Genomic DNA, 17,323 nt, shown 5'->3' with positions numbered 1-17,323 from the left:
GATATAATGTGTCCTGCGATATATGTGTGTATAGCTGTGTGATATAATGTGTCCTGTGATATATGTGTGTATAGCTGTGTGAAATAATGTGTCCTGTGATATATGTGTGTATAGCTGTGTGATATAATGTGTCCTTTGATCAGGGCCGGCCCAAGGCTGCCTGGATCAAACGATGAAATGCTCTACAATAAAGGTTAATTACTTTTTTTATTTTTAACAAGGGAAGGCCAATAATCTAAACCAAGAAGGGAAGACTCTATATTCATAAATAAATATATATATTCTTAACATTAGAGTGTTCTTTTAAACGAACAGCAGTTATAAATTGTGGCGGCCACCTGGGTAGGAACACAGGTTTCGCCACCAGAGATGTTCTTTTCCCCCTAGTGGTGAGTGATGCTGTAGTATCCCAAGCAGAGTTTCCCAATAGCGGTAATCCAAAGCAGGTAAAGTAGTGATAAAGCAGGTATAGCTGTCCCCCACAGACATTAGTCGAGACTAAATGCTGGGGGTGAATTGGTTTATTGGAGGCCACACACACAGCCTTTTATGCAACAGCCCCTGCAAGGGGTTTCCAACTCAACATTACAGGGTACCTGATAGAGAACTGCTTGAAAACAAACATCTAAATTATATTATCTCTCAGGTACAGAACATGTACAATTGTTACACCCCAAAATACACACAATACAATCAGGTACCCCCTCAAGCCCTATATCCCCAGATAGCCTGGATCTGAGTGCCCAACATATCCATAAGCGGTCAGATCCCACGAACGCAGCCGAAGCGTCACCGGGGTAAATTTCTGCCGACCGCACATGATGCTCCAGTCCAGAATAGTTCCATTGAATCGGGATGAGCGGTCGGTCTCTTTCGGGGGTACAGAATTACACAAAATACCAAACGTAGGTATTAGCCTGTATGTCCCTTGTTCGGGAGTAAGCTCTCACTGAACAGTGTTCCTTTCGTATGAATATAGCAGAACGCCGGCAGAGATGGAAGTTCAGCGCACTAGATCGGGTACGGGGAGGTTGTCTGTGTCATCGCAGCTGGGGCACATACTGCGGCTGTATCTTCCTGCCTTTCCTGGTACTTTTTTAACATATTAATATGAAAGAACCTCTGTATCCTCTCAACAGCACAGTTGGCGACTTCATAGGTGGTGTCTCAGAGTTGCTCCACCACCTTTTAGGGACCTTGCCATGCTGCCTGCAATGTGTCCTGCCTGACAGGTATCAATACAAGGACCTTTTGTCCCACCCGGAACGTACGCTGATGGGCACCCCTATTATACCAGACCTTCTGTCGCCCCTTGGCCGCCTGGAGGTTTTACTTCACCATCCTGGCCAACTGCTCCATGCGGTCCCAGAGTTCCAGCACATACGGTACGATAGGGGTTCCCTTATGATCTGTTTCCCCTTCCCAGTGTTCCCTAATGAGATCGTACCCTTCTCCCATAGAGTAACTAGAAAGAGGAAAACCCAGCAGATTCATTTGGCTCTTCTCGATACGCAAACAGAACATGGGGCAGGAATCTCTCCCAGTCTCTGCAAAGATAAAGGTAAAGGTTCTCAACATCTACTTGAGGGTACCGTTAAACTGCTTGCATAGACCGTTAGTTTGGGAATGGTAGGGGAGCTTAGCATGGGCTTGATGCCACATATCTTCCACAGCTGATGGGTTAGGTCAGCCGTGAGGGCTGAGTCTCTTGGAAGGCCTCATCCTCCTTGCCGGTCGCACCACTGGTCCTCCTGCCGGTCCCAGCTCCGCCGTGTTGGGCCCGAGGCGATGCTGGGCCCAGACAGTGCCATGTTGCCGCGCTGCAGCGTGGATCTCCACCCAACAGCCTCTCCACGACCGGATCCACCGCTGGCTCCATGCTGCCCCTACATGGTAAGACAAAAAAGACAGGAGGGAGGACAAGAGCCACACAACAAGGGGACAGAGAACACACACAGAGGGCAGAGATACAGGAGAAAGAGAGACAGAAAGGAACCAAGGGGGACAGCACAGAAGACAGATACAGATCAAAAGAGAGAGATTGACAGATTTACCCATAAAATGGCTGCCGTGTAACGGTCTACAGCCCTATATACCCTTTATCCTCCTAAAGCCCCATCCCCTCACCCTCTCTACTAAGCTTGACAAGCTGTCAAGGCCCTCCTCCGACTATGCACCTCCATGGGGCTGCAGTGACACTGTGTGTCATTGTGTGTGACTGTGCAGCTGTGTCACTGCGTGTGACTGAGTCATTGCATGTGACTGTGTGTGCCTGTGTTGTCATGTCTGTGTGTGATTCGGCACTGTGTGAGACTCTGTGGCTGTTACTGTGTGTTACTGTGCACTGTATGAGACTTTGTGGCTGTGTCACTGTGTGTTACTGTGCACTGTATGAGACTCTGTGGCTGTGTCACTGTGTGTGACTATGCACTGTATGAGACTCTGTGGCTGTGTCACTGTGTGTTACTGTGCACTGTATGAGACTCTGTGGCTGTGTCACTGTGTGTGACTATGCACTGTATGAGACTCTGTGGCTGTCACTGTGTGTGACTATGCACTGTATGAGACTCTGTGGCTGTCACTGTGTGTGACTATGCACTGTATGAGACCCTGTGGCTGTCACTGTGTGTGACTATGCACTGTATGAGACTCTGTGGCTGTGTCACTGTGTGTGACTATGCACTGTATGAGACTCTGTGGCTGTGTCACTGTGTGTGACTATGCACTGTATGAGACTCTGTGGCTGTCACTGTGTGTTACTGTGCACTGTATAAGACTCTCCGACATTAATGGAGTAAACTTATAGAATTTACATTAAATAGACTCTGAAGCCAAACAATAAATTTCCATTTACTGCAGAAATCTCACAATGAAAGATTATTTGTTCAGAATATCATTTCAATTGTAAACCCTCTGACCCTCTGAGCCTCGGAGATACCGTGCGTCACTCCATGTACGTGTAAACCCTCTGACTGTGAGCCTCGGAGATACCGTGCGTCACTCCATGTACGTGTAAACCCTCTGACTCTGAGCCTCGGAGATACCATGCGTCATTCCATGTTCGTGTAAACCCTCTGACTGTGAGCCTCGGAGATACCATGCGTCATTCCATGTTCGTGTAAACCCTCTCACTGTGAGCCTCGGAGATACCATGCGTCATTCCATGTTCGTGTAAACCCTCTCACTCTGAGCCTCGGAGATACCGTGCGTCATTCCATGTTTGTGTAAACCCTCTGACTTTGAGCCTCAGAGAGACCATGCGTCATTTCATGTACGTGTAAACCCTCTGACTCTGAGCCTCGGAGATACCGTGCATCATTCCATGTACGTGTAAACCCTCTGACTCTGAGCCTCGGAGATACCGTGCGTCATTTCATGTACGTATAAAACCTCTCACTGTGAGCCTCGGAGATACCGTGCGTCATTCCATGTACGTGTAAACCCTCTGACTCTGAGCCTCAGAGATACCGTGCATCATTCCATGTACGTGTAAACCCTCTCACTATGAGCCTTGGAGATACCATGCTTCATTATATGTACGTGTAAACCCTCTCACTGTGAGCCTCAGAGATACAGTGCGTCATTCCATGTTCGTGTAAACCCTCTCACTGTGAGCCTCGGAGATACCATGCGTCATTCCATGTACGTGTAAACCCTCTCACTGTGAGCCTCGGAGATACCATGCGTCATTCCATGTACATGTAAACCCTCTCACTGTGAGCCTCGGAGATACCGTGCGTCATTCCATGTACGTGTAACCCTCTCACTGTGAGCCTCGGAGATACCATGCGTCATTCCATGTACGTGTAAACCCTCTCACTGTGAGTCTCGGAGATACCATGCGTCATTCCATGTACGTGTAAACCCTCTCACTGTGAGCCTCAGAGATACCATGCGTCATTCCATGTACGTGTAAACCCTCTCACTGTGAGCCACGGAGATACAGTGCGTCATTCCATGTACGTGTAAACCCTCTCACTGTGAGCCGCGGAGATACCGTGTGTCATTCCATATATGTGTAAACCCTCTCACTGTGAGCCTCGGAGATACCATGCGTCATTCCATATACGTGTAAACCCTCTCACTGTGAGTCTCGGAGATACTGTGCGTCATTCCATGTACGTGTAACCCTCTCACTGTGAGCCTAGGAGATACCATGCGTCATTCCATATACGTGTAAACCCTCTCACTGTGAGCCTCAGAGATACCGTGCGTCATTCCATGTACGTGTTAAACCCTCTCACTGTGAGCCTCAGAGATACCGTGTGTCATTCCATGTTCGTGTAAACCCTCTCACTGTGAGTCTCGGAGATACCGTGCGTCATTCCATGTACGTGTAAACCCTCTCACTGTGAGCCTCGGAGATACCGTGCGTCATTCCATGTACGTGTAAACCCTCTCACTGTGAGCCTCGGAGATACCATGCGTCATTCCATATACGTGTAAACCCTCTCACTGTGAGTCTCGGAGATACTGTGCGTCATTCCATGTACGTGTAAACCCTCTCACTGTGAGCCTCAGAGATACCGTGCGTCATTCCATGTACGTGTAAACCCTCTCACTGTGAGCCTCGGAGATACCGTGCATCATTCCATGTACGCGTAAACCCTCTCACTGTGAGCCTCAGAGATACCATGCGTCATTCCATGTACGTGTAAACCCTCTCAATGTGAGCCTCGGAGATACCGTGCATCATTCCATGTACGTGTACCTCTCACTGTGAGCCTCGGAGATACCGTGCGTCATTCCATGTACGTGTAAACCCTCTCACTGTGAGCCTCGGAGATACCGTGTGTCATTCCATGTACGTGTAAACCCTCTCACTGTGAGCCTCGGAGATACCGTGCGTCATTCCATGTACGTGTAAACCCTCTCACTGTGAGCCTCGGAGATACCGTGCGTCATTCCATATACGTGTAAACCCTCTCACTGTGAGCCTCAGAGATACCGTGCGTCATTCCATATACGTGTAAACCCTCTCACTGTGAGCCTCAGAGATACCGTGCGTCATTCCATGTACGTGTAAACCCTCTCACTGTGAGCCTCGGAGATACCGTGCGTCATTCCATGTACGTGTAAACCCTCTCACTGTGAGCCTCGGAGATACCATGCGTCATTCCATATACGTGTAAACCCTCTCACTGTGAGCCTCAGAGATACCGTGCGTCATTCCATATACGTGTAAACCCTCTCACTGTGAGCCTCAGAGATACCGTGCGTCATTCCATGTACGTGTAAACCCTCTCACTGTGAGCCTCGGAGATACCGTGCGTCATTCCATGTACGTGTAAACCCTCTCACTATGAGCCTCGGAGATACCGTGCGTCATTCCATATACGTGTAAACCCTCTCACTGTGAGCCTCAGAGATACCGTGCGTCATTCCATGTACGTGTAAACCCTCTCACTGTGAGCCTCAGAGATACCGTGTGTCATTCCATGTACGTGTAACCCTCTCACTGTGAGCCTCGGAGATACCGTGTGTCATTCCATGTATGTGTAAACCCTCTCACTGTGAGCCTCAGAGATACAGTGCGTCATTCCATGTACGTGTAAACCCTCTCACTCTGAGCCTCGGAGATACCGTGCGTCATTCCATGTACGTGTAAACCCTCTCTCTCTGAGCCTCGGAGATACCGTGTGTCATTCCATGTACATGTAAACCCTCTCACTGTGAGCCTCAGAGATACCGTGCGTCATTCCATGTACGTGTAACCCTCTCACTGTGAGCCTCGGAGATACCGTGCGTCATTCCATGTACGTGTAAACCCTCTCACTGTGAGCCTCAGAGATACCGTGCGTCATTCCATGTACGTGTAACCCTCTCACTGTGAGCCTCGGAGATACCGTGCGTCATTCCATGTACGTGTAACCCTCTCACTGTGAGCCTCAGAGATACCGTGCGTCATTCCATATACGTGTAAACCCTCTCACTGTGAGCCTCAGAGATACCGTGCGTCATTCCATGTACGTGTAAACCCTCTCACTGTGAGCCTCGGAGATACCGTGCGTCATTCCATGTACGTGTAAACCCTCTCACTATGAGCCTCGGAGATACCGTGCGTCATTCCATATACGTGTAAACCCTCTCACTGTGAGCCTCAGAGATACCGTGCGTCATTCCATGTACGTGTAAACCCTCTCACTGTGAGCCTCAGAGATACCGTGTGTCATTCCATGTACGTGTAACCCTCTCACTGTGAGCCTCGGAGATACCGTGTGTCATTCCATGTATGTGTAAACCCTCTCACTGTGAGCCTCAGAGATACAGTGCGTCATTCCATGTACGTGTAAACCCTCTCACTCTGAGCCTCGGAGATACCGTGCGTCATTCCATGTACGTGTAAACCCTCTCTCTCTGAGCCTCGGAGATACCGTGTGTCATTCCATGTACATGTAAACCCTCTCACTGTGAGCCTCAGAGATACCGTGCGTCATTCCATGTACGTGTAACCCTCTCACTGTGAGCCTCGGAGATACCGTGCGTCATTCCATGTACGTGTAAACCCTCTCACTGTGAGCCTCAGAGATACCGTGCGTCATTCCATGTACGTGTAACCCTCTCACTGTGAGCCTCGGAGATACCGTGCGTCATTCCATGTACGTGTAACCCTCTCACTGTGAGCCTCGGAGATACCGTGCGTCATTCCATGTACGTGTAACCCTCTCACTGTGAGCCTCGGAGATACCGTGCGTCATTCCATGTACGTGTAAACCCTCTCACTGTGAGCCTCGGAGATACCGTGTGTCATTCCATGTACGTGTAAACCCTCTCACTGTGAGCCTCGGAGATACCGTGCGTCATTCCATGTACGTGTAAACCCTCTCACTGTGAGCCTCGGAGATACCGTGCGTCATTCCATATACGTGTAAACCCTCTCACTGTGAGCCTCAGAGATACCGTGCGTCATTCCATATACGTGTAAACCCTCTCACTGTGAGCCTCAGAGATACCGTGCGTCATTCCATGTACGTGTAAACCCTCTCACTGTGAGCCTCGGAGATACCGTGCGTCATTCCATGTACGTGTAAACCCTCTCACTGTGAGCCTCGGAGATACCATGCGTCATTCCATATACGTGTAAACCCTCTCACTGTGAGCCTCAGAGATACCGTGCGTCATTCCATATACGTGTAAACCCTCTCACTGTGAGCCTCAGAGATACCGTGCGTCATTCCATGTACGTGTAAACCCTCTCACTGTGAGCCTCGGAGATACCGTGCGTCATTCCATGTACGTGTAAACCCTCTCACTATGAGCCTCGGAGATACCGTGCGTCATTCCATATACGTGTAAACCCTCTCACTGTGAGCCTCAGAGATACCGTGCGTCATTCCATGTACGTGTAAACCCTCTCACTGTGAGCCTCAGAGATACCGTGTGTCATTCCATGTACGTGTAACCCTCTCACTGTGAGCCTCGGAGATACCGTGTGTCATTCCATGTATGTGTAAACCCTCTCACTGTGAGCCTCAGAGATACAGTGCGTCATTCCATGTACGTGTAAACCCTCTCACTCTGAGCCTCGGAGATACCGTGCGTCATTCCATGTACGTGTAAACCCTCTCTCTCTGAGCCTCGGAGATACCGTGTGTCATTCCATGTACATGTAAACCCTCTCACTGTGAGCCTCAGAGATACCGTGCGTCATTCCATGTACGTGTAACCCTCTCACTGTGAGCCTCGGAGATACCGTGCGTCATTCCATGTACGTGTAAACCCTCTCACTGTGAGCCTCAGAGATACCGTGCGTCATTCCATGTACGTGTAACCCTCTCACTGTGAGCCTCGGAGATACCGTGCGTCATTCCATGTACGTGTAACCCTCTCACTGTGAGCCTCAGAGATACCGTGCGTCATTCCATATACGTGTAAACCCTCTCACTGTGAGCCTCAGAGATACCGTGCGTCATTCCATGTACGTGTAAACCCTCTCACTGTGAGCCTCGGAGATACCGTGCGTCATTCCATGTACGTGTAAACCCTCTCACTATGAGCCTCGGAGATACCGTGCGTCATTCCATATACGTGTAAACCCTCTCACTGTGAGCCTCAGAGATACCGTGCGTCATTCCATGTACGTGTAAACCCTCTCACTGTGAGCCTCAGAGATACCGTGTGTCATTCCATGTACGTGTAACCCTCTCACTGTGAGCCTCGGAGATACCGTGTGTCATTCCATGTATGTGTAAACCCTCTCACTGTGAGCCTCAGAGATACAGTGCGTCATTCCATGTACGTGTAAACCCTCTCACTCTGAGCCTCGGAGATACCGTGCGTCATTCCATGTACGTGTAAACCCTCTCTCTCTGAGCCTCGGAGATACCGTGTGTCATTCCATGTACATGTAAACCCTCTCACTGTGAGCCTCAGAGATACCGTGCGTCATTCCATGTACGTGTAACCCTCTCACTGTGAGCCTCGGAGATACCGTGCGTCATTCCATGTACGTGTAAACCCTCTCACTGTGAGCCTCAGAGATACCGTGCGTCATTCCATGTACGTGTAACCCTCTCACTGTGAGCCTCGGAGATACCGTGCGTCATTCCATGTACGTGTAACCCTCTCACTGTGAGCCTCGGAGATACCGTGCGTCATTCCATGTACGTGTAACCCTCTCACTGTGAGCCTCGGAGATACCGTGTGTCATTCCATGTACGTGTAAACCCTCTCACTGTGAGCCTCAGAGATACCGTGCGTCATTCCATGTACGTGTAACCCTCTCACTGTGAGCCTCGGAGATACCGTGCGTCATTCCATGTACGTGTAAACCCTCTCACTGTGAGCCTCAGAGATACCGTGCGTCATTCCATGTACGTGTAAACCCTCTCACTGTGAGCCGCGGAGATACCGTGTGTCATTCCATGTACGTGTAAACCCTCTCACTCTGAGCCTCAGAGATACCGTGTGTCATTCCATGTACGTGTTAAACCCTCTCACTGTGAGTCTCAGAGATACCGTGCGTCATTCCATGTACGTATAACCCTCTCACTGTGAGCCTCGGAGATACCGTGCGTCATTCCATGTACGTGTAAACCCTCTCACTGTGAGCCTCGGAGATACCGTGCGTCATTCCATGTACGTGTAAACCCTCTCACTGTGAGCCTCGGAGATACCGTGTGTCATTCCATGTACGTGTAAACCCTCTCACTGTGAGCCTCAGAGATACCGTGCGTCATTCCATGTACGTGTAAACCCTCTCACTGTGAGCCTCGGAGATACCGTGCGTCATTCCATGTACGTGTAAACCCTCTCACTGTGAGCCTCAGAGATACCATGCGTCATTCCATGTACGTGTAAACCCTCTCACTGTGAGCCTCAGAGATACCGTGTGTCATTCCATGTACGTGTTAAACCCTCTCACTGTGAGCCTCGGAGATACCGTGTGTCATTCCATGTACGTGTAAACCCTCTCACTGTGAGCCTCAGAGATACCGTGCGTCATTCCATGTACGTGTAAACCCTCTCACTGTGAGCCTCAGAGATACCGTGCGTCATTCCATGTACGTGTAAACCCTCTCACTGTGAGCCTCGGAGATACCGTGCGTCATTCCATGTACGTGTAAACCCTCTCACTGTGAGTCTCGGAGATACCGTGTGTCATTCCATGTACGTGTAAACCCTCTCACTGTGAGCCTCAGAGATACCGTGCGTCATTCCATGTACGTGTAAACCCTCTCACTGTGAGCCTCGGAGATACCGTGCGTCATTCCATGTACGTGTAACCCTCTCACTGTGAGCCTCGGAGATACCGTGCGTCATTCCATGTACGTGTAACCCTCTCACTGTGAGCCTCGGAGATACCATGCGTCATTCCATGTACGTGTAAACCCTCTCACTGTGAGCCTCAGAGATACCGTGCGTCATTCCATGTACGTGTAACCCTCTCACTGTGAGCCTCGGAGATACCGTGCGTCATTCCATGTACGTGTAACCCTCTCACTGTGAGCCTCAGAGATACCGTGTGTCATTCCATGTACGTGTAAACCCTCTCACTGTGAGCCTCGGAGATACCGTGCGTCATTCCATGTACGCGTAAACCCTCTGACTCTGAGCCTCAGAGATACCGTGCGTCATTCCATGTACGTGTAACCCTCTCACTGTGAGCCTCGGAGATACCGTGCGTCATTCCATGTACGTGTAACCCTCTCACTGTGAGCCTCAGAGATACCGTGCGTCATTCCATGTACGTGTAAACCCTCTCACTGTGAGCCTTGGAGATACCATGCGTCATTTCATGTACGTGTTAAACCCTCTCACTGTGAGCCTCAGAGATACCGTGCGTCATTCCATGTACGTGTAAACCCTCTCACTGTGAGCCTCGGAGATACCATGCGTAATTTCATGTACGTGTTAAACCCTCTCACTGTGAGCCTCGGAGATACCGTGCGTCATTCCATGTACGCGTAAACCCTCTCACTGTGAGCCTCGGAGATACCGTGCGTCATTCCATGTACGTGTAAACCCTCTCACTGTGAGCCTCGGAGATACCGTGCGTCATTCCATGTACGTGTAAACCCTCTCACTGTGAGCCTCAGAGATACCATGCGTCATTCCATGTACGTGTAAACCCTCTGACTGTGAGCCTCGGAGATACCGTGCGTCATTCCATGTACGTGTAAACCCTCTCACTGTGAGCCTCGGAGATACCATGTGTCATTCCATGTACGTGTAAACCCTCTCACTGTGAGCCTCGGAGATACCATGTGTCATTCCATGTACGTGTAACCCTCTCACTGTGAGCCTCGGAGATACCGTTCATCATTCCATGTACGTGTAAACCCTCTCACTGTGAGCCTCGGAGATACCATGCGTCATTCCATGTACGTGTTAAACCCTCTCACTGTGAGCCTCGGAGATACCGTGCGTCATTCCATGTACGTGTAACCCTCTCACTGTGAGCCTCAGAGATACCGTGTGTCATTCCATGTACGTGTAACCCTCTCACTGTGAGCCTCGGAGATACCGTGCGTCATTTCATGTACGTGTAACCCTCTCACTGTGAGCCTCGGAGATACCGTGCGTCATTTCATGTACGTGTAACCCTCTCACTGTGAGCCTCAGAGATACCGTGTGTCATTCCATGTACGTGTAACCCTCTCACTGTGAGCCTCGGAGATACCGTGCGTCATTCCATGTACGTGTAACCCTCTCACTGTGAGCCTCAGAGATACCGTGTGTCATTCCATGTACGTGTTAAACCCTCTCACTGTGAGCCTCGGAGATACCGTGCGTCATTCCATGTACACGTAAACCCTCTCACTGTGAGCCTCGGAGATACCGTGCGTCATTCCATGTACGTGTAAACCCTCTCACTGTGAGCCTCGGAGATACTGTGCGTCATTCCATGTACGTGTAAACCCTCTCACTGTGAGCCTCAGAGATACCGTGCGTCATTCCATGTACGTGTAAACCCTCTCACTGTGAGCCTCGGAGATACCGTGCGTCATTCCATGTACGTGTAAACCCTCTCACTGTGAGCCTCGGAGATACCATGTGTCATTCCATGTACGTGTAAACCCTCTCACTGTGAGCCTCGGAGATACCATGTGTCATTCCATGTACGTGTAACCCTCTCACTGTGAGCCTCGGAGATACCGTTCATCATTCCATGTACGTGTAAACCCTCTAACTGTGAGCCTCGGAGATACCATGCGTCATTCCATGTACGTGTTAAACCCTCTCACTGTGAGCCTCGGAGATACCGTGCGTCATTCCATGTACGTGTAACCCTCTCACTGTGAGCCTCAGAGATACCGTGTGTCATTCCATGTACGTGTAACCCTCTCACTGTGAGCCTCGGAGATACCGTGCGTCATTTCATGTACGTGTAACCCTCTCACTGTGAGTCTCGGAGATACCGTGCGTCATTTCATGTACGTGTAACCCTCTCACTGTGAGCCTCAGAGATACCGTGTGTCATTCCATGTACGTGTAACCCTCTCACTGTGAGCCTCGGAGATACCGTGCGTCATTCCATGTACGTGTAACCCTCTCACTGTGAGCCTCAGAGATACCGTGTGTCATTCCATGTACGTGTAAACCCTCTCACTGTGAGCCTCGGAGATACCGTGCGTCATTTCATGTACGTGTAAACCCTCTCACTGTGAGCCTCAGAGATACCGTGCGTCATTCCATGTACGTGTAAACCTTCTCACTGTGAGCCTCAGAGATACCGTGCGTCATTCCATATACGTGTAAACTCTCTCACTGTGAGCCTCAGAGATACCGTGTGTCATTCCATGTACGTGTAAACCCTCTCACTGTGAGCCTCGGAGAAACCGTGCGTCATTCAATGTACGTGTAAACCCTCTCACTGTGAGCCTCGGAGATACCTTGCGTCATTCCATGTACGTGTAAACCCTCTCACTGTGAGCCTCGGAGATACCGTGCGTCATTCCATGTACGTGTAAACCCTCTCACTGTGAGTCTCGGAGATACCGTGCGTCATTCCATGTACGTGTAACCCTCTCACTGTGAGCCTCGGAGATACCGTGCGTCATTCCATGTACGCGTAAACCCTCTCACTGTGAGCCTCGGAGATACCGTGCGTCATTCCATGTACGTGTAAACACTCTCACTATGAGCCTCGGAGATACCATGCGTCATTCCATGTACGTGTAAACCTTCTCACTGTGAGCCTCAGAGATACCGTGCGTCATTCCATATACGTGTAAACTCTCTCACTGTGAGCCTCAGAGATACCGTGTGTCATTCCATGTACGTGTAAACCCTCTCACTGTGAGCCTCGGAGATACCGTGCGTCATTCCATGTACGTGTAAACCCTCTCACTGTGAGCCTCGGAGATACCGTGCGTCATTCCATGTACGTGTAAACCCTCTCACTGTGAGCCTCGGAGATACCGTGCGTCATTCCATGTACGTGTAAACCCTCTCACTGTGAGTCTCGGAGATACCGTGCGTCATTCCATGTACGTGTAACCCTCTCACTGTGAGCCTCGGAGATACCGTGCGTCATTCCATGTACGCGTAAACCCTCTCACTGTGAGCCTCGGAGATACCGTGCGTCATTCCATGTACGTGTAAACACTCTCACTATGAGCCTCGGAGATACCATGCGTCATTCCATGTACGTGTAAACCCTCTCACTGTGAGCCTCGGAGATACCGTGCGTCATTCCATGTACGTGTAACCCTCTCACTGTGAGCCTCGGAGATACCGTGCGTCATTCCATGTACGTGTAAACCCTCTCACTGTGAGTCTCGGAGATACCGTGCGTCATTCCATATACGTGTAAACACTCTCACTATGAGCCTCGGAGATACCGTGCGTCATTCCATGTACGTGTAAACCCTCTCACTGTGAGCATCAGAGATACCGTGCGTCATTCCATGTACGTGTAAACCCTCTCACTGTGAGCCTCGGAGATACCGTGCGTCATTCCATGTACGTGTAAACCCTCTCACTGTGAGCCTCGGAGATACCGTGCGTCATTCCATGTACGTGTAAACCCTCTCACTGTGAGTCTCGGAGATACCGTGTGTCATTCCATGTACGTGTAAACCCTCTCACTGTGAGCCTCGGAGATACCGTGTGTCATTCCATGTACGTGTAAACTCTCTCACTGTGTGCCTCGGAGATACCGTGCGTCATTCCATGTACGTGTAAACCCTCTCACTGTGAGCCTCGGAGATACCGTGCGTCATTCCATGTACGTGTAAACCCTCTCACTGTGAGCCTCGGAGATACCGTGCGTCATTCCATGTACGTGTAAACCCTCTCACTGTGAGTCTCGGAGATACCATGTGTCATTCCATGTACGTGTAAACCCTCTCACTGTGAGTCTCGGAGATACCATGCGTCATTCCATGTACGTGTAAACCCTCTCACTATGAGACTCGGAGATACCGTGCGTCATTCCATGTACGTGTAAACCCTCTCACTGTGAGTCTCGGAGATACCGTGTGTCATTCCATGTACGTGTAAACCCTCTCACTATGAGCCTCGGAGATACCGTGTGTCATTCCATGTACGTGTAAACCCTCTCACTGTGAGTCTCGGAGATACCATGCGTCATTCCATGTACATGTAAACTCTCTCACTGTGAGCCTCGGAGATACCGTGCGTCATTCCATGTACGTGTAAACCCTCTCACTGTGAGCCTCGGAGATACCATGCGTCATTCCATGTACGTTTACAGTGTGTTCAGCCATATACAGAAAGGTTTTCGACTTTTCAGCTGAATTTTGTAGGTTTACATTAATCCCATGTAATTCCTTAGGAACATGCGGGGGGCTGGCTCACTGAGCCCCTCACTTGGGTGTGTGGGGGTTAAGGTGTTAAAACCCAGTGTGAGGCAAACAATGGAAGCGACAAGTCCTAAACAAACATTTACAAATAACCCAATATAAAACAGATCAGTTTGATTGCACTGTTAATATTGGCAGTACAAGTTAATTTAGTTTTAGTCAGAGTCTTTTGACTAAAAAGCCATTTTAGTTTTAGTAGTCATCTTAATTGTTCTAGTTTAGTCGACTTAATAAAAAAATAATTAGTCGACTAAACTTGTTAGTTGCCAAAATTAACACTGTTTAATTGGTTGACTGTCCCAGCCAATCACATTGGCCCATTCATTTTCTTTCACTGTAGTGAATAACCATATGCTCTTTGTCCAGAACAAATCACCGGAGAGCTGTTGGTACTGGCCATGTCTGTATAATTGTGTAACTTTATACTGTTGCTTTTAGTACCAGTGACTTATATGGCCATATCACGTTTGATGAAGCATAGCTGTGAAAGCTTAATATTGTTCCTGTTGTTTCATGTTATGAGGCCCATAGCAACCTTCGATGGATGAAGATATATGGGATAAGCCGGTGTGTGAATGGACCGTGCAGGATGTGTGTTGCTGGATTCAGGTTGGCCCATTGCAAGATGGAGCAGGTCTGGTCCAAGCTGCCTTCATCAATAACATCTCAGGTATGGACCTACCTGGTAGCAACTCCTGGAGAGAGTGCACTGAGTGTGGGCAATCCATTGCTCGTTTGGCTCTCAGGTGGTACGCTTCATCCTGTGTCACTGCCTGAGCTGTATGAAGGAGCAAAAAGCCTTTTTTTTTTGTTCTCTCGCAGGTCGGACTCTACTCAGACTGAACGATGAACTGCTGCAAAGGATGGGAATCCACCAGATGAGTCTGCGAAGGGTCATCTTACTAGAGGTCCTGCAGCTGAAACTCCAACATGAACTACATGAACTCCTCTACATCACTGTGAGTGAAAGAATGTGCAACTGAGTGTGAGTGGGAGAACCTGCCACTCAGTAAGTGGGAGAACCTGCCACTGATGATGAGGGAGGGACTCTGCCACTAAAGATGAGTGAAAAGGCCTGTGAGTGAGAGCACCTGTGGGTGAGGGTGAGTGAGAGCACCTGTGGGTGAGGGTGAGTGAGAGCACCTGTGAGTGAGGGTGAGTGAGAGCACCTGTGGGTGAAGGTGAGTGAGAGCACCTGTGGGTGAAGGTGAGTGAGAGCACCTGTGAGTGAGGGTGAGTGAGAGCACCTGTGAGTGAGGGTGAGTGAGAGCACCTGTGGGTGAAGGTGAATGAGAGCACTTTTGGGTGAGGGTGAGTGAGAGCACCTGTGGGTGAGGGTGAGTGAGAGCACCTGTGGGTGAAGGTGAGTGAGAGCACCTGTGGGTGAGGGTGAGTGAGAGCACCTGTGGGTGAAGGTGAGTGAGAGCACCTGTGGGTGAGGGTGAGTGAGAGCACCTGTGGGTGAGGGTGAGTGAGAGCACCTGTGGGTGAGGGTGAGTGAGAGCACCTGTGGGTGAGGGTGAGTGAGAGCACCTGTGGGTGAAGGTGAGTGAGAGCACCTGTGGGTGAGGGTGAGTGAGAGCACCTGTGGGTGAAGGTGAGTGAGAGTACCTGTGGGTGAAGGTGAGTGAGAGCACCTGTGGGTGAGGGTGAGTGAGAGCACCTGTGGGTGAGGGTGAGTGAGAGCACCTGTGGGTGAGGGTGAGTGAGAGCACCTGTGGGTGAGGGTGAGTGAGAGCACCTGTGGGTGAAGGTGAGTGAGAGCACCTGTGGATGAAGGTGAGTAAAAGATCATGCCACTGCATGTAAAAAAAATGACCAATGAGGATAAGTAAGTGGGTGAGTGAAAGAGAGCGAGCGTGAGTGAATGAGTGAGTGAGTGAGAGATATATGTATTCTTTAACATTTTTGATATATTTTCATACAGGGCAGTTCCTTGACATATGAAAAAACTAAATAGAAAAGATCCTGAAGAGACTTATGGATAGAAATAGTTATTTTGAACTATCTGCAACACAAAATGTACCAACCAGTAGCCGACTCTAGTCTTCTCTGCTGTGTATAACTCACATGGACCACCTAAAACGCAACTCCAGTCTTTTCTACTGTGTATAACTTACATGGATCACCTAGAACCCATCTACGGTCTTCTCTACTGTGTATAACTTACATGGATCACCTAGAACCCATCTACGGTCTTCTCTACTGTGTATAACTTACATGGATCACCTAGAACCCATCTACGGTCTTCTCTACTGTGTATAACTTACATGGATCACCTAGAACCCATCTACGGTCTTCTCTACTGTGTATAACTCTCATGGATCACCTAGAACCCATCTACGATCTTCTCTACTGTGTATAACTCTCATGGTTCACCTAGAACCCATCTACGGTCTTCTCTACTGTGTATAACTCACATGGATCACCTAGAACCCATCTACGGTCTTCTCTACTGTGTATAACTCTCATGGTTCACCTAGAACCCATCTACGGTCTTCTCTACTGTGTATAACTCTCATGGATCACCTAGAACCCATCTACGGTCTTCTCTACTGTGTATAACTCTCATGGATCACCTAGAACCCATCTACGGTCTTCTCTACTGTGTATAACTCACATGGATCACCTAGAACCCATCTACGGTCTTCTCTACTGTGTATAACTCTCATGGTTCACCTAGAACCCATCTACGGTCTTCTCTACTGTGTATAACTCTCATGGATCACCTAGAACCCATCTACGGTCTTCTCTACTGTGTATAACTCTCATGGTTCACCTAGAACCCATCTACGGTCTTCTCTACTGTGTATAACTCTCATGGATCACCTAGAACCCATCTACGGTCTTCTCTACTGTGTATAACTCACATGGATCACCTAGAACCCATCTCCAGTCTTTTCTGCTGTGTATTGGAAAAAAAATAGAAAAACCGGTAGGGTCGCACTCAGCCACAACAATTCAATCCAGGGTGCTACTGAGCATGGGGCAGCAAAAAACCACAAGGAATATGTATAAATAGAAAAATCTCAGGCACTCACTGTGATTGTTTC

General features: G+C 49.4%; 1 protein-coding gene across 2 annotated transcripts in view; it reads left to right on the top strand.

Annotated features, from left to right (window-relative positions):
- The window catches only part of LOC134585357 (sterile alpha motif domain-containing protein 12-like), a 40,089-nt gene extending 23,589 nt beyond the window's left edge, over positions 1-16,500 (top strand). The window contains exons 2-4 of one of the 2 annotated variants that reach the window (XM_063440764.1): positions 14,802-14,940; positions 15,093-15,229; positions 16,198-16,500. In XM_063440764.1, coding sequence (XP_063296834.1) covers positions 14,811-14,940; positions 15,093-15,229; positions 16,198-16,230 — 300 coding nt within the window. In that variant the 5' untranslated portion in view covers positions 14,802-14,810 and the 3' untranslated portion in view covers positions 16,231-16,500. Of the gene's footprint in view, positions 1-14,793; positions 14,941-15,092; positions 15,230-16,197 lie in introns of both variants that reach the window. The other variant, XM_063440763.1, reaches the window with a different exon arrangement.
- Positions 16,501-17,323: the final 823 nt, after the last annotated feature.

This window comes from Pelobates fuscus, chromosome 2 (assembly GCF_036172605.1).
Source record: "Pelobates fuscus isolate aPelFus1 chromosome 2, aPelFus1.pri, whole genome shotgun sequence".
NCBI lineage: Eukaryota > Metazoa > Chordata > Amphibia > Anura > Pelobatidae > Pelobates > Pelobates fuscus.
This window is presented reverse-complemented; position numbering and strand designations above follow the sequence as displayed.